Source organism: Ammospiza nelsoni, chromosome 2 (assembly GCF_027579445.1).
Source record: "Ammospiza nelsoni isolate bAmmNel1 chromosome 2, bAmmNel1.pri, whole genome shotgun sequence".
NCBI lineage: Eukaryota > Metazoa > Chordata > Aves > Passeriformes > Passerellidae > Ammospiza > Ammospiza nelsoni.
The window spans coordinates 31,699,491-31,723,912 of record NC_080634.1 but is presented as its reverse complement, the minus strand read 5'-3'; the positions used below and the strand labels follow the sequence as shown (position 1 = coordinate 31,723,912).

At 40.2% G+C, this 24,422-nt stretch overlaps 1 protein-coding gene across 3 annotated transcripts in view; it reads left to right on the top strand.

Annotated features, from left to right (window-relative positions):
• The window catches only part of EPHB6 (EPH receptor B6), a 66,680-nt gene that overhangs the window by 4,550 nt on the left and 37,708 nt on the right, over nt 1-24,422 (top strand). For all 3 annotated transcript variants that reach the window (XM_059493987.1, XM_059493985.1, XM_059493986.1), the window contains exon 2: nt 14,162-14,380. In XM_059493987.1, coding sequence (XP_059349970.1) covers nt 14,287-14,380 — 94 coding nt within the window. In that variant the 5' untranslated portion in view covers nt 14,162-14,286. The remainder of the gene's footprint in view (nt 1-14,161; nt 14,381-24,422) is intronic.

The window sequence follows — 24,422 nt, the reverse complement described above, 5'->3', positions numbered from 1 at the left end:
ATGTAATTAAACTCTAGAAGCTAAAGACTGAGAACTACTGGCTCTTTGTAAGATATTTCTGTTTTAGCATACTGATGTTTCTCCAAGTTACTGTAAAGCTTTCAAAGCTCCCTAAATGACCTGATCTCTCTCCCACTTACTGCAAAACACTCACATGATATGAATCTGTTTGGCCCAGCTGACCACTTCAGAGGCAGTGTGTAGGATACAGACGCCTGTGTGGAAGCCTTTAGCATCAGGCTTACCACAGGCTCTCTCAGATCCTGGGGATGTCTGCAAATGGAAGCATGGTTCCTTGGCAGAACTCTCTTATCTTCTTAACTATTCTCTAAGAAGAGAGTGGGATGTCACAAGAGGGACAACATTACAGATCCTTCTGGGCTGGTTTTGAATAATTTCAATTTGGAAATTCAAACTGGGCTGTTTATAAGACTGTTTGAATTTCCAAGTGTTAGGTTTCACTCACAGCTAGGATCAATTTCATTCCAGTACGCAGAATCTGGAATGCTTTCTGCACCAGGAAGATGTTTGAAATTACTCCTTCTTGGGTTTGAGCCAGGAAGAAGCTGCTGGAAGCACAGCTGGATTGGGATGCACGCCTGTAGTTGTCTCCCAGATGGTCCCTTCCCTTCCTAATGTCAGTAGGCTTTCAGATGGTGCCAGCAGCAAGGGGGATGCAAATATGTACTGACATTTTCACTTTTCAGTGAGTTTGCTAATCCCATTTGGTGCATGTGTTGTCCATAAAGGGGCTACCATATCAGCAGTTAGCACTGCCATCACTATGGTGTCAGGAATGGAATAGTGCTGTTGAGGAGTGTTTGTTTCATTGCTAGTGCAGAGAGGATCTTAGTGGTCTTCTCCTCTTCCAGTATCTAACCACGTCAGAAGTACATAAAGATGTTCTCATGTGATGTGAGAACAAATTCTGGTGACTTGAGTGTAAATCATCAGTCTTAAAATCTAGGGGATAGGTAGAGGCTTTGACAGAGGGAATTTTCTTACTTTGCACGTGCCTTGTTCTGCTGGGACATGTATGTGGAGTCAGATGCTGAAGAGTAATTAGTCTTCATTTTGAGCCTTGCTGTAGCTACCTTTTTGCTTGGGGCCCCAGGCTGAGCACCAGAAAGACATTTGGTGAAATAACGTAATGGGAATTATGCATGACTTGTGCTCCTTGTTTCAGTCAGAAGTTCTCTTAACTCAGACTGCAAGAATGGTGTTGACGGCTGTGTGTTTCTCATGGATGATTTTACCACTCTTGAGTTAGAAGTGGCTCTGGATGGTCTCAGAGAACTGCAGGTTCTTGGAAGAGCTAAGGACATCTTCGGGCAGAAGATGGAGGGCCATGAAGGGAGGGCCAGAAAAGGCCAGGAAGAGGGGTGAAGCACCTCTTCTGAAGACAAACTGAGAGAGCTGAGATTGTTCAGACTGGGGAAGATTCTGGAGTGACATTATTGTGGCCTTCCAGTACCTAAAGGGGATGTAAGAGAGCACCTAAATGTTCCAGTACCTAAATGTAAGAGAGCTGGAGAGGGACTTTTGGCAAGGACCTGTAAGCAATACAATATCTGAGAAAAACTTCAGACTTGAAGGGTTAGTGTAGAGGAGGAAATTCTTTACTGAGAGAGTAGTGAGGCTCTGGAACAGGTTGCCTGGCGAAGCTGTGGATGCCCCATTCCTGGAGGTGTTCAAGGCCAGGCTGGATGGGGCTTGGAGCGACCTGGTCTAGTGGAAGGTGTCCCTGCCCATGGCAGGGGGTCAGAATTAAATGGTCTTTAAGGTCGCCTCCAACCCAAACCATTCTGTGATTCTGTGAAATCAAATTAGTGACTAGATCCCTGTTACCTGAGAAGAATCGCTTTAAAAATTGTCTCCTAAATAGATTCTTTTTATTATGTCTAATGGATTACCCTCCAAAAAGTGTGTGTGATGACAGAGTGTGAAGAAAGCACATCAGTCTTCAGAAACAGAGTAAAAACAAAAATGTTAAATTCTTTAAAAGAATTAAGCTAAAACAGATCTTACTCTGTTTGATAAATTAACACCTACTGAACAGTCCTAATTGAAAGGATCAGAATAGGGTCCGATGAATTGTACATTTCCTGCTTCTCTTGGCCAATAGTCTGTACCAGTCCACTGTACCAGGCCAGTGTTGAAAAGAGTTGTGTATATGGAAGTCAGAGTGGGAAGGGGAACTTGCCCTAAATCCTTAGAAAGTTCTTTTAAAATTAGTTTTTAGATTATTTTTTTTAAAGGCTTAGCCTTCCCCTCTTCCACCCAGATCATAGCATATCAGCCTGGCATTTTCTACGTTTTTTTCTTTTGTGCCTCTGAACCTGTGGTGTTGAAATTGTACAGTCCCTGACTTCATGGCACTAATGCAAATGCACAGAGACTATTTGTGTTTGACTGTGTGAACTTGTGTGCCACAGCACTGATGAACTGGGAGCTCAGTGAAGAGCCACAGAAGTGATTAGGTGACTACAGGGAATTTTTAAAATGCTATTAAAAACCACTAACTTACTGATGAGTGAAAAGGGTTTGCTCTGGAGTAGCTAGAGTACCTAAAAGACTATTGACAGGATTCTAGGCAATGTGCTGGCCAAAGGAAAAGGGCTGGCTCAAACTGCCCAAAGTAGATGGGTTGGGGTTTAGTATTAAGGTGTGTTTTCTTCCAGCAAAGGCCCACATAGATTGTAGAAAGTTATGGAAGCCTTATTGCTAATGACATATAAAAATATGACTAGGGAAGCCTAAAGAAATGCACCAACAAAAGTCCTGCAGTTGATATGGGACTGTAAGCCAGATGTTGACTCTAAATAAAGGTGCCCATCCCCCTTATTTCATTTCTATTATTATAGTTTTGCCATCAGCTGGGGAGGTACTACCTTCCTGACAGAAAACATATCTTGGATCTGCTCTGTTAAGACCAAGACTGGTTGATATCCAAGGAAAGGAAGTGGTGTATTGTACTCGCTCCATTTTAAATGTAATCCTTTGGTTTTGAGGTTGGATGTGGATGTAACAAGAGCAGTGAGCCCCAGCATCCACACTGAAATATAAATAAGCCTTTGAGACACTGAGGAGGCAGGATGAACTCTGAGAATTATGTGTTGTTGCTTTCATCTCTGGCACAAAAAAAATACAAACATGCATTAGAAAGAGATGCTATGAGCCTGAAATATCCTTCTACCGTAACCTGCTTGGCCTTCCCTTTTCCTCTTAAGACTATATCTGTTCTGCTGAAGTATTAGTGGCACATAATGTCCCCATTTCCTGAGGGTGGAAACATCAAACTGGAAATGCAGGATGGAGGAGGAGGGAAGGACCTGAGAACAAAATTGGCTGTTCTTCAGGCTCTGCCAGTGGCAAGTTCAAATTTTTGGTGGAGCTCTCTAACCCACTTTTGCTACACATGGGCTCTTTCTGATGCTTCACTGAACTCAGGTAATTGTTTCAAGCAGTCATTGCCATTCAGATCATCTCTTCTTTGGAGCATTCATCTGATTTCTTTTCTTCAAGCTACTGTTTCTGCTTCAATTCCCTCTCAGTTTTCTTGTAGATGAGAGCCAATTTTGGGCAACCTGATTCCCAAAATCAAAGTGAAAATCTGACTTTAGCCTTCAATCAACATGAATCATTAGTGTTGTTCTCTAAATAATCATCTAGATGGTGACAAAAGTTGAAAGAAACTTAGTGTGAAAGACCAAGTGAGATGTTTCTGAAGTCCAACAGAACTTCCATAATGTCTGTTCTTGTTGCTCAGTTCAGTCATTTTAACAGTGAGACCAAGGCACTAAGATGAAAGACAACTGAGTCTGAATGAATATTATGGATTTCAAGACTGGAACTGAAGACAGCAAAACTGGAGAAACCATATATTTTCTTGCCTTGGTTCTAGGTCTCATGGTTCTTTTCTCTGTGTTCTCAAGAGCTTGCTGCCAAGGCAGCTCCCTAATTGCCTGTCTGCACAGTGAGGTAACACCTCCTGCAAACAATGGCTGTGTAGTCGTAAGTGTTGGTGTGGTGCACTTCTCAGAGTATGACCAGTGCAGTGCAGGGTTGTTTTGTGATGTTTTAATACCTAACATGAATGTGAGACTCAAACTAGTGGTAGAACAGACAGAATTCCCATCTTGGCAAACAGTGGTCATAAAAAAATGACGGCTGTGTAGTAGAGCTCTTCTCTGGGCCATTTTCTCCCTCCCTCATAGCTTCCTAGTTTTGTGCATATATTTCCACATCAAACGCTCTAATTTACGTGCTGGAGCTAAAGCTTGTATATTGTACAGCCTGTTGGTGCAGTCAGCAAAATGTAAGGGAATCAGCTTGACTGAATATAATTTTTTATTCTCACTCCATTTGGGGAATATGTTATGTTACAGCCCTCTGTTGGGGCAACCTTATGAACTCAAAAACTGGTATTTGTAATTCTTTGGGGTTATAACTAGATGGAAGGTAGCTGGTAATCATTTGCATGGAGTGAAAGTAGGAAAGTAGGTTTGGACAGCAAGGTCAAAGCAGTGAAAAAGTCAGTAAAGTGATCATGCTTCAGTGCTTTTCTGCCTTGTTGTTTTACAAAGAAGCATTCTTGCTTCTCTTAACAGGAATAAAAACAGTGATGATAAATAATACTAGTAATTAACTAGTTTTAAAAGTAGCCTCTATCTGCAAATGCATGAAGCCGACAATTTGTGAACCAAGCTCTATGACAGCCCAAGGCTGTGAAACTGATTAAAATGGAAAAAAGTAGTTTTAATTAACCCTTAAATTATGAAGCACATTCTCTGAAAACCCAAGCTGCCTCATTGAAGCTAGACAGGAGGTTAATAAAAAGAGCTGCACTTAAATTAAGATGCTTTAATATTATTAGTCCTTTCTGTAATCTGTTTTGAAATGACAGTTTCTCCCATGGAATGAAAGGCAATTTCAAAATGATGGGAATTCCCATAGAAGAGGAACATTATCTTTTAACCGGCTGTCCGTGCTGCCACTATATCCCAACAGGCAACATAACCTTGGATTCTGTGAATACAAATGACATGCATTTTCTGCTTATGCTAAATATTTCTTACTGTAAAACCCTCATGAAGTCAAAAGCAAAATTAGAGATGAGGACAGTAAGCATATTTTTGCAAAATTTGAAGTTCTTTACTGCAGCTGAAGAAAATATTAATCCTTACTAAAGGATTTTGCAAAGTGGTCCACAATGAACAGTTTAAGAAAAGTATTTTCAGCTTGTTCTTTTTTTCCCCTCCATTGTATCTTTTGAGTGTTTGTGCATGGCTCTCGCTTCATATATTTCTAGACATGCCATGTAAGGCTAAAGAGCATTAGTATAAAACATCTCTTTTCTTAGACTTACTAATATCTTAGTGTTGCAAGCCGCTCTCACTTTTGCTCCTGCTCAACCCTTCAGGCCCTTGATTTCTTTTCCAGTGTCCTGAAAATGCCTTTAAGGCTGTTGTGCAGCTCTGTGTTTGGGTTGTCTTTGTAGATTTGCAGTTGCATTTGCACACTTGGTCAGCAAATGTCAAGGTTATTTTTCTGATTTGTGGCATTGCTTGTCTGGCCATTGCCAACACCATGCTTGGCTTCTTTACCACTTTCCACCCATCAGCAAACAGAACTTGGTATACAATAATTTTAATTTCACTTGAAAAAAAAAGCATGATCAGCGTTGCTGAGTAGATGAGAACATGATTTTAGGGACATTCTCTTTACTTCACTGTCGTGGTTTAACCCCAGCTGGCAGCTGAGCAGCACACAGCTGCTCGCTTAGCCCCTACCCTCCCACCCCTCCCATCCCAGTGGCATGGGAAGGAGAATTGGGAAAAGGTAAAAGACATGGGTTGAGATAACAACAATTCAAGCAGTCTAATAATTGTAGTAAAATAATAATAATAATGGTGATGATGTTGATGATGATGATGGAAAGGAAAGAGGGAGAGAGGCATAACCCCCAAAAACTACAAGTGACTCATGGTACAGTCACTCACCACCCACCGATGGATGCCCAGCACATCCCTGACCCATCATCAACAGATCCTGGCCACATCCCCTCTGTTTATGTAGTGAGCATGACATTCCAGAGTGTGGAATATCTCCTCAGCCTGTTGGGGTCAGCTGTTCCTGGCCATGCTCCCTCCCAGTTTCTTGTCCATCTCCTCACTGGCAGAGCATGGGAAATTGAAAAGTTCTTGATTTAGAGTAAGCTTTACTTAGCAACAACTAAAACATCTGTGTTATTAAGAGTATTCTCATTCCAAAACACAGCTCTGTGCCAGCTCCTAAGAAGAAATTTAACTCTATCCCAGCCAAAACCGGGACTGCAAAACATTCTTTGTTTAATAACCATTTATGAAAATGTGATATTTCCCTTCCCCTTTTAAATGCAGAAATAGGATGCATCTTTTTTCTTGTTTTCAGACGTCTTCTATTACAAAATTTCAGTGAATTTTGAGGTGTTTCTTTAAAATTAAGTTGTATCACAAAAGGAAATTTTCAAAGAACTTTTAGTACCACAGATTACTTTCACCTAGAAGTTAATAATGTGGTGATCTTCAGGGATACTTGAGTCTAGTATTCTAAACTTAAAATTCTGTACTTAGAATTTTGGAAATACAACATTTTACATAGTGCTTAACAAAGGTTTGCAGCTGTGCCCTAGAGTTTGTGAATTGCATATTTTTTTCTTTGCTGAAGCCTTATGACTTCCTTTTGTACAGATGAAGGTATAATTGTTGAAGATAAATTATACTTGAAGTTGATAACATCATGTGTATTTCTACATAGATAAAAGTGCAGGGATCTGTGCACAGTTGTACTGAGAGAGGTATCCTGAGGAATTAGAGTAAAATCAGTAACAGGACAGTGAAGCCATACCCAGTGGGTACAGTTGTCATCTTCTCTTTCCATCAAAGAAGATAAATGTGATGGATAGCTGTTAATTCATTTCCCCCTGTTTGCACAGTCTCCTTTATTTACAGTATGAAAATTCAAAGGGAGTAATTTCTGTATCACTTCAATTCCTGTTATATTTTAGAAGAGTTTCCTGTTATATTTAGAGAAGAGGCAAGTAATGGATAACATAAATAACAATTAATTTCTTCACATTTTTCATTCTATAATGCTGTTAATATTCTGGAGCTGGGATTTTGCTTCCCGGTGTTAATGTTAGAAACTTGACTATAGTTGCCAATGTTTCTTTGAAAACTACACAAATCACTATAAAAATTGTCAGTGAAGTCAAATCTTGTGAGGTGGGAAGAAATTGTTTTCAGGAACTTAATTGTGTTTAATATGTGTGTAATTCAAGTACATAATAGATGGAAGAAAGAATCCGTATCTTTAATCAGAATATTTTTTTAATTGCTGTAGTTTCAAGACATCAGTGTCCATCTTTGTTAGGCATAGCAAAACATGATGTGGAGGCATTGAGAAAGGCTCCAGAAACATCGGGCAGCTGTGAATGAATTTTACTTAGGAAGAAAGACTAGATTTACAAGCCAAGCTGTATAGCTGCTCTAGCCAAGTGTGTCATGGCAGAGAAGAGAGATTTAAGGGAAAGCACTGTAGTTATCTAAAGAGATGCTAACCTGGCCTCCTGTGTGGGTTGGGAGATCATAGAGAGGCTCAGAATCTCCCCGGATACCTTCAGGCCGCACCTGGGGAGTCATCGGGAGGGAGCTGTTCTGCTGTCCATGGCTCCCTTTTTAATTAGTGCAGGTCTTAGTTAGCCTGATGAACATGATTCAGCTCCGTCCACTGACTGTAGAGGTCACTTGAGTCATTATGCTTTCAAGTTGGGCACCCTATTAGAGCCTCAAGGGTTTAATAAAAATTCATGAAAATAAGCATCTCTTTCTTCCCTTTAAGAGCTATGGAAGTTCTTAATTTGGATACCACTAGGAAATGTATAATCAGAGCATGGAAGATCAGCTTCACAACGCCTGGTGTTTCCATGGTAAACAAGGAAATAAATGCCTTTCTTTGGAGAACATTCAGAATCAGCTTTTGGAGTCTCATTGTATACTTAAGGGATCCCAAGAGGAACAGACACAACTCTATCTAGATAATCTTTAGGAAGCAAATGATCAAGCCAGCTATGAAGTATGCTCTTGAGGAAGTATTCCTTTAAACTTAGTTATACATTTCATCTAGAGCGTTTCTCTCAAAATTAAATGAAGCAACTGAACAGACTGTAAAAAATCCACAAGGGTTTTTTCCATAAATCCTACTCTTGTCTCAGATATTTTCAGAGTAGTTTGGCGTCATTAAAAATAATCTCAATTAGTAACAGAGGATAAAAGGATATACAGCAGCTATTGAAATGATCTATTTATTTAGTCAATCATTTTTCTGTGGTACTTTATGTGTCCCAGTAATAGAATTTTTGAAGAAAACACATTAACTTCATGATATTAAAACCCTGAGCGATAAATTATGGGTTGCTCCCCCCCCCCCCCCTTCACTTCCTGTTTGGGGCGTAGAAAGATTTCTATGAATAGCAGTTATTGTAATTATTGTCTAAGAAAGAAGGTAGGCAATATTATGTCATGCTCAGACTGCTGGACAGGCACTGAGTGACAGCTTTTCATAACAGCATTGTGGATGTTATCCCAGTGAGCCCTGCTGCAAGGGCATCCCAGTGGCAAAGGAGCAATTATAGTAGGACAGAACCGGGGGCAACAAAGGACGGGGGGAGGCCTTTTGCTTGATGTGTAACACTATCATGATTCCCTATTTATCATGAATGAGAGGTGTTAATTCCACTTTTTGTACTCTGCCTAAATGTGATGAATCAGTGTGCCGCACAAATTAATTGGAATAGTAGTTTATTGACTCTCCCAGATGTTGTGCTCATTTATCTTTTTAATGGTTCTTGCTGAGAGATAATATTAAGCTGATATGAGTCACAGTGCAAAATGTGCAGGAGGAGGAAAGACTGTGTTTGCAAAGGTACAGCCTTTTCTCTACACTGGAGAGTTCTTGAGGTGTATTTATTTTGCATCTAGGTCCTTTGTGTGAGGAATAAGTATGATAAATACAGGGAAAATTTGTGGAATCAAGTGTAGCAGAGGGAAATTAGACCCATACAATGATTTCTACTGTGAAATAGGCCTAGAGGAGTCAGTTAACAATGAATGAGGAAGAAGCATTGTTCCAGTGGGAGGAAACAAGATGATTTGGAAAAGTTCTTGGAACAGATAAGAAGAATTGAAAACATAAAAAAATTTGGCACTGTTACGACTTCAGCTTCTATTAGTAGAACAATATCAAATACGTAAAAATACTGTGTTGCACGAGGATAGACATCTTTCCAAATCTGTTAGAAGTTCAAAATGGGGCTTGGATGAATTCCTAAGGAGATACTAAAGTGAATCAATTGGGGGATATTCTCTGGTAATCTTTGTCTTACATTTGTGGATACCGGAGGAAGAGGAGGAAAGTGGGTCACATAGAGGTCAGGCTTGCAAGCCATCTGCACACAGCACCTCTTCCTGGCACTGGAGACACGGAGAAGACTTGGCTTAGGTGGACATTCATCTGCTTTTGCACATTCTTATGTGTTGAAGTGTAGAACTCAAAGAAACAGCTATATTCAGGCCCTCATCTTTTCTCCAGAAGGCTTGTGCAGTACCTGAACAATCCTAGATTTTTTTCTTAATCCGAAATGCATGCTTGAATTCCTCCTGTGGAAGCCAGACAGATGCATGGTTCTGATGAGTGGTTAATGCTATTTGATGTCAGGTTCTGCGGGTGGTGTCTGTCAGAGGGAAATAGGGTCACTGTACTTTACTTTCTGATATGTGACTACATATTGTCTGTGTAGTAAGTTAGAACGTGCTTCAGTGAAGGTCTGACCAATGTTTTATGGTTGGAGTGAAGAGGTTGAGAAAAGGAGGGGTTTTGTTCAAAGCTTAGGTCCAGAAGAACCTGTGGCCAGCACAGAATTTGCACAGTTTATCTAGCTGTCACTGTTTTTTATCAGTCTCAGAATGCTGTGCAAACCCCAGAAGAATAAAAAAGCAGTCCATTCTAAGGAGATCCCTCTTAGGTTTGTCAGGTGCATGACCACCTCCATCAAGACTCCAGACATATATCATTGGGGTGCTCTCAAATAAGTGACTGCACAAACCTTGGAGCAAACCTGCTTCCTTTCTAAAAAAACCCACATGCACTGATGGAAGGGAATTCTCGATTAATGCTGACCTGTTTGGCAGCACTGGTGCCCTATGGCCCTTCAGGTGTCATCACTGACAATGCTTGAACTTTGAGGGAATCCTTTATTTACATAAAGAAGCTGCTGCAAAGCTACTGGCTGCATGAAATGCTTTGCCACAGCTTGGGTGCAGCATGGACAGACAGAGAGTTCTCTGTGACAGAACTCTCACAAGCATAGAACTGTACTACTGTCAGCTGTTTTAGCACATGTGGGAGCACTATCACTACTGAGCATCATTTGCCTGGAGATAGTTCTGAAGTGTTCCCACATCAAGATTTGAGTTCAGAAAAAGTGAGAAATTACAGCACCGGCCCTGTCTGGTGACAATAAACAGGACTTAAACAGTGCCAGTCAGGCCAGGCATGCTGTTTCACATTCAAGGCTTTCCAGCTGAAATGGCTTGTGTTTTCAGTCTTGGGTAGAAGAAGCTTTGAGGTGCTTGGCAAGAGCTGACTCTCTTCTGTTGAGATAGAAAGCAAAAGAGATCAAAGGAGATTGTGACTACATATAAGGAAGAAAAAAATCCCCAGTAAAAAAAAGAAATTAGATTTCCCATTTCAATGCTGCTACGGAAGCCCCAAAAAGTTGAGGAATCTCCATCCTTGGTGATGTTCAAAACTCACCTTGACAAGCTTCCCGAGGAACTCTACTCCCTTGCTGGTTGTTCAGCTAAGAAACCAGGATTCTTGGAAATAGTGGTGGTGATTGTATTTATCTCTTTAACTGGGAACTCAAACATAAATTTTGGTAATCGAGGTACCACAGTGATGGTGCCAAAGTAAACAGTCATGATAGCTTTGGTGAGTAATGTCAGGAGACAACAAAGAAACTTCCGTCTCCCATCTCTTGGAGCTTAGATTTACCGTAAAAATAATATGAGTGGTCTTTTCTGACTGCTTGGGATCTTCACAGTTTCATAGGGTTGAATCATTGAAAGACATTTTAATCCTCAGGAACTGTCACTTCTCAGTTTAAAATTTTCAGGACTTCCAAGGAGATAGAAATCATTCTACTAGCTAAGGAAATATATGCCTAAAAATAGGTTATCGTAAGAGGTTTGACAGCTCGTACATGAGTGGCAAGTTCATGTACTTGGAGGAGAGAGAGGAAGAGAAAGGGTATTTAAGGAAGTTCTTCAAAGGATCCTGTCCACAGAGGGTGTATTGCTTTGCAGTTGGATTTGGAGGAGTGTGGGGAATAGTGGATTCCATAGCAAAGAGAAGTAATCTTGCTGAAAGCAGTTTTGGAGCAGGTAACTAGTTGAGGCGGCCATGGAAAGGTGCTTGTGTGGACAAGAGGAGAGGGTGGTTGGAAAGTTGGGATGGTTTGAGGTTTCTGTTTACGTAGTTTGGTGTAGGGTAGAAGTAGTAGGAGAACTAAAGAATGAAAGATGAGCGTCTTTGGGTGTAGTCAGATTCTGTACGCATCAAGTGCTTGGGGGAAGGGCAGGGCAGTGGTTAGCAATTTAGGGGCTTGGTACTCTTTAATTCACAGAGGCTAGTGCCTCCCTCCTACTCTCCCTTAAATGCTCCCATAATGTTCTCTCTATCCTTCATTGTGGAGTAAGCATTTTTCATTGAGGTGTGGAAGAGGCAAAAAAAAATTTAAAAACCCAAAACCTAAAAAAAAAAAAAAAAAAAAAAAAAAAAAAAAAAAAAAAAAAAAGTTACCTTTTCTATCTGCTAAATCACAACCAGCTTACCAGCTTTTTGATTTAGCCACAGTTTATTTTGAGAAAAATAATTGCCAGCCTAATCCAGACAAAGGCTGCATGATTCCTCTTGAAGAGCAGTGTAACTTTGGTGGGATACAGAGGAAACCAGGATAAGACAAACATGTTGTAAGAGAGATGTGCAGGTGAGGAGGGCAGCAGAAGAACAATTGATTTCCTTGGAGCCAGAAATTGTTTTGTGTCTGGTTTTGTGTGCAAGGGATATTTTAGTTATATCTGTTTTGTGGTAATTTCAATGCTTTGGTGTGAGATCCAGCAGCCAAAGTGTATTTGGGTTCTGTTTTCTGCTCTGTGACTCCGACATTATGTGACATGAGAATATCTGAATTGCGAGCTGTTTTCAAGCCTTCTGCAGATAAATGAGGTCCCTTGACTGAAATGAAAGTATTCTTCAGTTTGTTTCACCTCTGTTCCTGCATTTGCTTGCCTTCATTATGAATCCTTATAAGTCCCCATCTCTTAGGATTTCACTGGTTCAATAAAAAACTTACAGATATTATAATATTATAGCTTTCCAGTGCAAATGGTGAGTATTTATGTCTCCATGTAGAGGTGTCTTGCAGGCTTGATTTTGGTGTGCCCAGTCTTAGTTTTGGTGGCTCAGGCAGCGTCTTTACTCCTTTTCCAGGAGATTGCTGTTGTGTGCTTGGGTAGTTGTTTCTGTAAAGAAGGACTTTCTGACTTTTCACCCTGAAATTTTCTCCTCTTTGCAGTTGCATCCAGTGGTGTTTTTATTCTGTGATGTGTTGTGTTGTATACATGCTTCGTAAAGTAATAAGCAGTGCCTGTATCCATCCTCATATTTAATCTTAATTTTTTCTCAGTAATAGTTAATGATTTTATTTTTCTCTTTCCTCAGAAGTCATGGACCAAATCTTTTGCCTCTTGCTGAGATTCCTTTAGTTTCCCTACATTTTAGTGATGCCCAGAGTGCCTTTGGTTCATCTGTCTTGGGTGCTCTAGGTTCTCACTGGGAGCAGCAGAAGAGAGAGCTGTTCCATCCTGCCCAAATTTCTCTCCCTCTCCAGTAAAGCAAATCTAATTGCGCTCTGCTTTTTCTCATATTCCCCAGGCTGCTTTTTCCTCTGCTATGCCCAACTTGCTCAAATCCCCCACTGCAAGGTTTTCAGATAATTGCACTGAGGCTGCCCCTTTTAATTACAACTCTTCCCCCTTCCTCCCCTCTTTCAGCCAAGTTATTGAGCCATTTCTGTATATTGCCTGAGACATTTTTCTTTCTCCTTAGCTACGCTTCACTGTCTCACTGAAGACATTGGAGCATTTTCAGTGCTCTGCTCAAAGAGCACCTGAAGAAAAAAAACATACTGGCTTTTTGCATGCAACCTACATATTACTGTGATATTTCTCTGTTGGGCTGAGAATTGGACAGATGGAGCTAGAATTACCTTGCTTAGCAAAATTGTTAGGCTGTATTGATCTAATGCAGTGCTGGATTAGGCTACATGCTGCTCCCTTACTGTAAGATAAGCTTTTATGTCAGGTTCTTAATGGTGGTGGTAGAGTTTTATTTTGATTTTTTCCCACTTAAGATAATAAACTTGGACTTGTGTGCTTTTTCTGACTGTAATGCAGGCTCCCTGTTTGACCTGAAATATCACAGTGTTTGCTTCCTCATGTACAACATATCAATGGGAAAAATACTGTCCAACTTAGTAGTGTTGTGCAGTCATATGCTTAAAGGGACAAATGCCTGCATGTGAAATGCAGCACAAGTGTGTCAGCTGTGCAGATTTGTGTTGGCAAAAACTCTCCTGTCATGGCTACTGCCCTGCAGAGTCCTTAAAAGGCAAAGTGTAAACTACAAGAGACAGAATTCGAAAAGCATACAGGGGAAATGGAATAGACGCCTTCCAAGAAACATTGCCAAAGATGCAGAAAGGATCAGGACTTCAGTAATAGTACAGCCTATACTGTGGTAGAGATTAATGTTGATTTGGGAAACACACCGTCCCTGATGCCATGAAAGTGTCAAAATCTGTGTGTTCTGGCAGTGCAAAAAACACCTGTGACTGACTGAAGTCTTGAGGGATGAGTATATGGAAAATACTGGGTCTGTGCTACTCCTTTTTAACCCATATCTTGGAAGTAGTAAATGATGGAATGGGTGTATAAAAACTGTCAGTTTTGTGTTAGAGTGACCTGATTTCTGTTTCTACCTTCTGTTTTCTCCTAAACAGCATTTCTCTGCAAAGACCTCTGTGCTTTAATTTGGAAAGGTATTAAAACACTCCAAGAAATCTCAGACTATTTCAAGAGAGTGGTGTGTGCTTGTTGAAGATGGTGGTATTTACAGAGAATCTTCATGGATTCTAATGCTGGCATCAGTGCAAGAAGAGTGTCGGGAATGGGTTGGCTCTGGATGGTCTTCTTCTTTCATCTAGTCACCTCATTAGAAGGTAAGAACAGATGTTTCACATCATCTTTAAAGTGTTTTCTGTAGAGGTTAAAAAAAAAAAGTGTGCTCTCCAGTATGCTTATATCCTAGTTCAGATGAGCATTGAGCACATGTCTTTCTGTTTGATGGTTGATCACTATCTCTTGGGATTTAAAAAGTTATTAGTATTGTTTCTGGTGGGAGAGGCAAACCCTCTTATGAAGGATCATTAGTGAGCATTACTACTAACTATCTCAGAAGTGACTGCCTCAAAGAATAGATTTTTTTTAATCCAGGAATAAGCTCCTTGTTTATGCTTTGTGTGTATTTGATTCTTGTGTTTCTCTTCTTGCACCATGTTTGCTTTGTGAAACAATCTCTGGACGTTTATACCGTTCAAGAAGACAGCACCCACTGGGCTGAAATCAAGAGTTTTTGTCTCACCTCTGAAAAACTTGCCTCAAATAATAGATAGGAGAGGATGTTTTGCATTAACAAGAAGAGGCAGTTCACATTCAGCTAGCAGAGAGGAGGGAGAAAGCACTGGAGGCAGAGTAGGGAAAAGGTAGGCAGGGGAAAAGAGGTGCCAAGAAAATGGTAGAAGAAAGAATAGATGGTAGAAGGGAGGGCGATGAGAGCAGGAGATAAGATGGGAGCTGTGGAAGAGAGTTAGAGAAGGGCAGAGGTACTGTAAACAGTCCCCTTGTTTGTTCCAAGAATATCCTTGCAGCTACATGTGCTCAGTGAACTGTACTGCTTTGTGATGAATGTTCATCTCTTGCATTTCTGAAAGCCACTGAAAGAGGAGCGGAGGGAGAGATGGAATCAAAGGGAAGCAAGGAAAGACCTAGAGGAAAGGAAAGGAGAATTGTGTGAGATCTAACAAAAAGAGGAACGCTTGTTAAAGCATCCCTTCTCTTAATAGGAGAGGAATACAGTGTGTGTGTGAAGTTCAGAGGCTAAATAATTTATGTAAGATTATAATACAAATTCTTAAATCTCCGAAATTCTGTGAATTGCTGATTTTAAAATTGTATTAAAAATTACTGTGTAATTCCTTGTGTAACTGGTATAGAAATGAGATAGAAATTCTCTCTGCAAATATGAAGTAACTGAGTGATGCCTGTACAAACGAGCATTTTTTGAATTCAGTGCTCAGTCCTGAAAGTTTGTAAAGATAAAAAGAGTTTCAAAAGCACTGTGTGATACAGCTTCACAGATCGCATAGTTGACCTGCCTGGATTAAAATAGGACAGTAAAATTCAGTCTGTGGAGAGGAAACAGTAAAGGTGTCCATGAGCTGAACTTCAGCTCTCAATTCAGGGTCAAGGGAGTCAGCATCTTCATTGTGACTGTACTGCATGGTCCTAAGTTTGCACTTTAAAGCTGATTTGCATCTCAGAGGTAAGTATTTTTGTTGTGGTCAAAAGTCAAATAAAAATTATATGGTAGGGGAGGAAAGTCTGATGATAACTACGTGGAAAACTTTGCTTTAGTGCAGAGTTGTCCATAAGAAAGAAAAAAGGCCCATGGCTTGTTTGTTGACTCATTATATACAGCAGAAACTTGAAATTCAGGTTTCAGATTTAAGTTGAAAAATATAGGGAATATCCAGTGTGGTCTTCAGTTTTTGTAGAGCTTCTTAGAAGTTTTAGATGGTGTTTAAAACACATTTCACCTCCAACTAAAGAGAGTTGACTGAGTGGGAAAATGAATCAATCAATTCTTCCTAGTGTTTCTCGAGCATTTGAGTTAAAGTCTGAATGTAAATCACATTCTGTCTCAAACTAAATGTTGTTCAAACTTTGAAATTTTCTACACCTTAATGTTAATCATTAAGGAAAGAGGGAGAAGCTATAGAGAGGGGAAGTAGTCAAAAGATTCAGACTATCTTCATATGCATTATGAAGAGAGCAAATACTTAGGCAGAACGCCTGTCAGATAGAAAGAAGACAGCATGCTTTTACAGGACCTAATGGGACTTTAAACACCCTCATGACTCAAAAGTGAAGAAGTTCCTGTAAGCAATTGAAATGATTTTGTTGGTATTGGTTTTAATGCATAAAAAGGAGGCATTAGGCTGAATTTATTTAATATAGCTCTAGTATTTGGACACACTGATTTCACCAGGAATGAACATGTCTGTGCTAAGTTTTCTAGACATGATTTTTACACCAAAAAAAATCCTGAATGGAAACTTGAGGGAAGACTGGTTTGAAAACAGAAAACATTTATATATGGGGGAGGGGGGGGAGTTAGCTTTATAAAAGGAAACACAATTGCACAGAAGTTTTCATTAAGATCACATTTCTCAGTGTTTATAGCTCTGCAAGAGTTTTTTGAGGATTTGATTTTGAGAGCATTACTTTTGAACTACATATTGGGTGAAATAATGGATTTTTCCTTTTTCTCAAAGCTACGTAAAGAAATACAGTAATTTTATTTCTTTAAAAATCTACACATGTATGTAATTACAGTTTATCACTGAAAATCTAAGTTAACATTTTAGGTTAACCTTTCTGATTTTAAAAGTTTGTCAAGCATAGAATTTAAGAATGCATGATGGGCTGCAGTCAAGACAGGTGAGAGCAAGTGATAACTTGTTAATGAAATAGCTCTTGCTAGGGCACTGAGATCAATTTTATGTGGAATATTGGTTTTGCTTTGATGGAGTTCTAAATGTCTACAGCTGTAAACACAAGCAGAGTTCATTTTGTAGAACTCATTAAATATGTTCCAGAGGAATGATGTGTTCTGTCTGTAAGTGATTGCATTTATTTTACAACAAGCTCGCAAGCCTGCAGAATCCCTGGACAGTCTTTCTAAGTGTCTTCCAGAAATTCAAGACATAGAGACAATAATTCTTCTGCTTTGGTAAAACCTCTTTGCATTAAGAGTATCTCTTTGGCAAAAGGGAATACGGAAGAAAAAAGGTAGTGAGGTCAGACATTTCATTTTTCCCCTGTTTTTTCTACTAGCTGGTTGTTGTCTTGGGCTGTTGAAAATAATATATTGATTGCTCAAATTGGCTTGCCTTTGAAGTGGAGGAGAATATGCCTTCCTCAGAGGGAATCTTCAGAGCAGAGTGAAAAATACCACTCTCTTTTGGTTTATTATATGCAGTTTAGTATATACAGAAAAAGGTTTAAATTAATGTCATTTTACTTCAGGGGGGGAAAAAAAGTGAAATTAACTTTTTAGTTTGATTGCTTGTGATTCACATGAGTTAAAAATCCTAGCAAGCATTTTCTTCACAGTTCTTTCCTGGTGCTCTCCTGCATGCCAAAAACTTTGCCTACATGCTTGGAAAGCCCAGGGTAGAGGAATATCCTGTTGTAGGCATGCAGAACGTGAATAAGACCTGGCTGGATGTGCAGCCTGTTTGTAAAGGGGGAGCAGACAGGGGTTTATCCTTCTGGTCAGTCTCAGCAGCTCCGTTTGATTCATTTCCTTCCATAATAGATTCCTGTGTAGTTCCTGTGCTAGGGACATCCCTGTTCCCAGGTTTGCACCATGCCCTGTGTTAAACCTGTTCCCAATCTGCTGCTTGGAGGCCAGTAGGACAGGAGAGACTATTCATGCTGCAACCAACACTGTTTATATTCAAAGCTAATTAAAGCTGCAAAGAACAGGAATTGCATTCTTGTAATGCAGGGTCTCTGGGAATTTCAGTGTATGCCTTGGTATAACTTTGGAAAAAATAAGCTCACTTCTTAATGTCTGGGGAGAAAAGCAAGCAGGAGAATGTAGATAAGCATTAAAAGTCACACTGTGCTGCATTGAAAGTAGCTGGTTTGATGGCAGTGGCAGTTAGACCCAAGTTCTAGACTTAATAGTGAGTGTTTGGAGAATGAACTTCTTAAGCTGTGGAAGAGTAGATATTATATTGTATCTCTAGGAAAGTTGTAGATAGTAATTTAACTGGATTTCATATGCAAAGTTGGACCTTTTTTAATTTTAATTTCTTGATGTCTGCATTTTCTGACATCAGTAGTAGTGCAACATGCTAATCGCAGCAGTTTCCTTAGAGCTTTAACAAAAGAAAGGGGCTGGGGAAGAGAAAAATACACAATCATTCATAAAGCTTAAAAACTGTGTTACCTTGCAAAAAGCTGTGTACTTCCATATCCTACAGCATTTGGCTGTCATTTCTCTCTTTCACAGATGGTACATAACTCCTGGTTGGAGTGTGAGAATTCCTCCTTGCAGATGACAACTTTGATATTCTGATAATGTCAGCATTTTGCTCTGACAGAGCAAGCAGTTAAATTACATTATACTTCATGGAACTTACTAAACACATATCCCATTGATTCCAAATAGCTTTTTTAAAATTAATTGCATTTGAGAAGTAACATTACAGAAGTAACACAGGATCATTCATTGAAGGATTGACATTATAGCTTTATACGAGAAAAAATTTGAACTCATTTCTCTCATATAGGTTGGCTTTTTATATATATTCTCTTATATTAGGAGGCATATTCTATAATTCTGTAGCTTGTTTTTTTGTATTAAGTCATTGCAAATCTTTAAGACATTTTCTTTTAAAAAACAACATCAACCTTTGTGTTGGATAGTTATGAACAACTAGGACTTTTTAGGCTATTTTTGGTTGGTTTTTTACTTGTTTCATCAACTCATTTTTTAGAAAGGAGTACTTACTATGGTTGCATATGCCATTAGCTACTGATATATTATTTACTTCACCACAATTGCTGTTTAGTTTTGGAAGACATTCTGTTGTATTTAGAGCTTCCCAAAGGTTTCACCCTGTTTTGTCTCCAAATGATTGACCCAATGAATAAATATATTTGTTTATATGAGTGATAAAAACTTCTTGATAAAAGGGTTCTCTCCCCATGCTTAAAGGAGCACATAGGAACAGTGAAAGGCAGGGGACCCTCAATAACCTAACAGAGAAATAAGTGCCCTGACCCAGCTTCTCCCAGAGCTATCACAGGAGTGTGATCAGTAAATGGGGTGGGAATGAGCCCATTAAGTTAAATCAGTGGAAGTGCTTTCTGGAGCACCTTTCAGACTGAAGCAGATTATTGCCAGCAAGGGGCAGGGTATTTATTATGGGATGTAGGGAAGATAATCTGCAAAATTTATTGTGGGTTGTTTAGGGGAGTAACTGTAGGTGTGGAAAGGGAGGATTAAGTGTGAGAAAGTAGAGAGATAAGGGGCCAGTCACATACACCAACTGCAGGTCAGTATGGCTGTCAGGCATCTGATCACTACAGTCTGTCCTATCTTCTTACTAAATTCCATTTTTCACCAGTTACCTGGGTGAAGGGGCTTTGTTTTTGTGTGTCTGTGTGTGTCTGTGTGTCTGTGTGTGTCTGTGTGTGTGTGTGTGTGTCTGTGTGTGTGTGTGTGTGTGTGTGTGTGTACATTTATATACCAGCAACTGGAGCTGAACCACAGCTCAGAGTGGCCCATGAGTCAGCGCTACCAGCAGCTGAAGATCATGGAATGGATGAAAAGCAAGTGCTAGGAACTCAAGGTGGACCACGGGTCACAGGATCTGTGATGCAAGCAGCCAGCAACTGGAGTGAGTGAGCTTGAATTAGTGAGTTTGTGATCTCTATAGCAAGCCAGACTAGCTTGCTGGTGGAGTTAGTGGGTTGGGAAGGCAGGGAAAGAGCAGAGTCTGGAGGAAGAGTGAGACACCAGTTTAAATGTGTGTGTCTCTATGAGTGAGACGAGCAGAGGGTTTTATCTATTGAGGGAAGAACTATGAGGAGGTCCATGTCGGGTATTCTGGTCACCATGAATTCCAGGGGTTCTTTGAGAGTACTGTCTATGTGTTGTGTATCTCAGTGTACCCAGAGACAATATGATCCCAGGGCAGCTCCTGGGTAGGCAGAGTGTCAAAGACCACTTCATGGAGAGATCCACAGAATAGCAGCTCTGTGGAGAGCAAGGAGAGCAAGCACCCAGGGCTAGCTGCTGGGTAGGCTGCACCCTTAAAGCCATTTAGCAGGGGATCCATAGCATGCCTCTGTGTGTGTGTGAAGGGGTGTACAGACAGTGAGTGAGCTTGTCTGGCTGCTCACACCAGGAGTGAGCTTCAGCTGAGCTTCAGGTAGCAGCAGATGGAGAGACCACAGATCCAGAGGTCAGGAGGCTAAATCTTTAAGGACAGTTATTGCAGAGATCCACATTGTATACAAATGCATATATATTTCCCACTAGCAGACCTGAATCCTGACCAACCAGAAAGGGGAGCAGGATGAGGCCATTGGTGGTGCTGTTTCTGTTTGCATGACTGGTGTGTGTTTCTGCCTGTGTTGATCTTTGTGGCTGGCCATTCATAGATGTGCAGTGCCTGCATGTGTTTGTGTGTGTGCCTGTTGGGAATACCCACCTAACCCTGCTATTGGTTGTGCCTGGGGCCACGGAGCTGCAGCAGCCTGGCTTGTGTGAGGTTACTGGATTTGACAGCTCCTAACACTATTTTTGCATAAGCCCAGGGAATGCTTTCTCTTCCCAGCCTTCTTAGAGAGCATTCACACACTTCCTACTTTTTCAAGGAATGATCATGGAAGGCAGAATAAGCTCAGAAAGGTTTCAGTTCTTTTCAAATCTGTTAAGCAAGCAAGTTTTGCTGCTTGAGGCATTCACTCCATAGCAAAGCAAACTCTCTGACTGTTACCTTTTACCATAGTGCCCTTTGCCTTCTATCAGTGTACATTTGGATATACTCAGAATTCAATTGGACAAGGTTTGGAGCAGCCTACTGTAATTTAGCCTGGCCTTGAGCGGGGGGAGGTGTTGGTTAAGATGACCTCTGTACCTCCCTTCTAGCTTGTTTCATTCTGTGATTCTACAGTTTTAGTAGCAGATTCTCATCACACAGGTAAAGGGATTCTTTTACTCTCTTCTCAGGATCGACTCACTTGTCCGTGGCTGTAGTTTGCAAGGCTTTGGTTGTATAATTCCCTCTTGCACCGCTGCACTGTTAAGACACCAGGGACAAATATTCTTCAATCCAGAAAGCTGTTAGGCCATCTCTGCCTCCATGAAGGTTGTCTAAGGGTCAGTCATCCTTGGGTGAATTACCATCCTCTTGCATCAAGGGATCATTTTGTCTGTAACACAAGTGCTTAATAGTCTTGCTTGAAAGTACAGGCAGACCAAAATGTAAAAATTATTAATGTGCCTATTCTGAACAGCCTGATCTGTAATAGCTTCCAGCCTCTGTCCAGTTTTTCTGGATGTTGACATTATAGCATAATGTAGCCCAAGAGATTGGTTTGTGATGTAAATACAGAATAGTACGAGCTGAAGTATTTGGGATTTTTATTTCACCTTTCTGGCTGGCAAGAGCTGAGAATACTCAAATGAGAGTTTAGATTTTGCAGAGTGTAATGAACCCATTTGACTCTTCTATAAAAAGTGATGGTTTTTTGGTTGTTTTTTTTTTTAGTTTAGAGAAGAGAAATATAGGAGAATCTCTCATTAGTTGTTTTTATCTTCCTTGAAGTAAAATAACAGTTGTAATATGCAATTGGAATATCATTATTCAAAACTGAGATTAAATCAGGAGTAGAAAAAGAATTGTAGAATTATCATAATTTCACGTGTTTCAAAGCCTCTAGGTTGCTCAGATACCTTGCCTATTCCTCATTTTTAATGCAGAATAGAATATTGCTCCAATGATACCCTGAGATACCTGAATCAGTGTTGCCCCTAGCAGCATCGTGGGCTGGATTGAGACTGAGTCTAACCTGATGTTGCAAGACCCTTGATTTTGAGCAATATTGAAAGGGTATAAGTCATTTTTCTTCCAAGGTGATAAATTCAACTGAACAGATAATTTCTGTTGGCGCTGAAGAGGAGCAGAATACTGGTGTGGCCCAGCCCAGTGAGGATGTGAAGTGCTATTTAGTCATCAGTGCTAATAAAGTGTCAGAGTGAAGGCTTATACCTGTACACATGTAGTCATTCATACTGTTAAATTATGAGCACAGCCATGGGTTTGTTTGGCCCATGCCAAATAATCTTATCACAAACAGGGGTTTGGATGGACTGAGGACCTTTCCTGGGAGGTGGTTTGGATGCAGCTGTGTACTTCTGTGGGGTTGGAATTTTTAGCCATGGGAACATGAACCATACTGTGCCTGTTGTCCTCAGAGCTAGAGAGCTGTTTAACAGCTTGTTAGATTTATGAGTGTGCATGCAGCTAGTGTGACTGGGGATGTGATTCCAGGCACACAGCCAGTAGGAAAGGGAGGAAGAACAAAAATAGTGAGGGACTTTTGGCCGTAGGTTGCGAAATGAGATTTATGCACACAAAATTCTTGTGTACTTTTCTTATTTTTCTAGTGGTTTCTTACTTAAAGTACTCACTGTGAAAGGGACAGTTCTGTCTGCTTCAGGCTGCCTATTTCTGTTTGCTTGTAAAATACTCACGTGCTTGGTAAATAACTGCCTTGCTCACTGGTGAGAAGTTGTCTGGGGAATCTGCTTGACATGGCAGAGCAAGAGCTACTGAGCAAATCTTCTCCATTTCCTTTCTTCTCCATTTCTTTCTCACTTTCTGTATGGCTTTCCATGCCCTGATTAACTTTTCTCTATTTTACTTCTAGAGTTTCCAAGGGGTAGAAGTATTGTACTTTGGTAAATGGGAGACTCAGATCTGATTAGAAAAAAGTTCTTTCTGTGTTGAAAAATGGCCTTGTGTATTATTTCAGCATATGTCTGGGATTCCAGTGGCAAAGTAATGACAAGACACTGTGCAATCCCTGTGCCAGACTGTGCAATTGAGAAGGTAATGGGCATGGGGGAATGCCAAGTTCCTCTGCTGCTAGGGCAGCCTAGGGCAGGCTGTGCCTCAGGGAGGCATAGGCCTTTTGCAGATGTTCTGCTGCTCAGAGGGGCTGTTGGAGCTGAGCTATCCTTGAGAATGGAGCTGCTCAGCATTTCCTGAGGTCCGTTACATAATTTTAGTGGGGTTATGCTTCAGCTGTAACCAGTAGTTCTTTCCAGTTTTGGCAAGCCAGGCCTCGTATTTTGCACTGCTTTTGAATCAAGGAGCTGCATCCTGAGGGAGGTCTAAAAAGTATAAAATGTCTGTAGGAATATAGGGAATATAGTTCAGGGACATTGGTGAAGGCTGAGGTCTGTATAAACTTGCTCATTTGATAATGTCTGCATTAGGATGAGTCTTTCCTTTCCAGTGATTAATGGGGAGTGAATCCCCAGGTGTATTGATAGGGATAGTGACATAAGCAATTCATAACTGGAAATAGAAAACATTGAGGATCTCTCTCCTACATAAAACATGGAGCAATCATATTACTTAACCTTTGCAAGGTTTAATAATGGATCATGAACCTTATTTGTAAGCTGGCGTTAGGTTTTGGGTTGGATTTTTTAATCTGTTTTTTGCAGGGTTTTTTTTAAGTGATAAGATAGAAATATGAAAATCAAAATAAGCAAATAAAGCTCCCCAGAATTTAGGAAAAGCCAATTGATTTATACAGTATATATCAACACATGTAAATAACCTATTCACCTGAGTCATTTTCTTATTCTGTGTCCTAAATATACAGAGTGAAGAGTACATGCTTGCATACGACAGTGGTCTCAGACCCTGACATTCTCTTTTGGAGAATACTTTGTTTATAGTTTGGACTGTCAGAATCTCTTTTGTGTTTCTTTGTACTCAAGCAGAGAATAATTGCCCAAGAGCAGTCAAGGCTGATACCTGATCTGTCTGCAGTGGTAGATTCAATAACAATGGAAATGCAGATTAGTTGTGGGAATAAACTAGGCCTGTGAAGTTCTGCATGTATCCTACTCTTGAGCAGTGTAATAATGCAACAGATTATTTAATACTGTATTTCCTTATAATGTAATTATAATTCCTAATACTGTAATTATTTAATAATGTAATTCCCAACTCCAGAACAAAATCAATCCATTACAGGATCATCTGGGTCATAAACTCCCAAAGAAATTTGGTACCAGAGCTGGGAACAAACATGCTTTGGCCTTGTGTCCACACTTACATGTGCAGATACAATGGGCAGCCATAGTTCTAATGAGAGTGG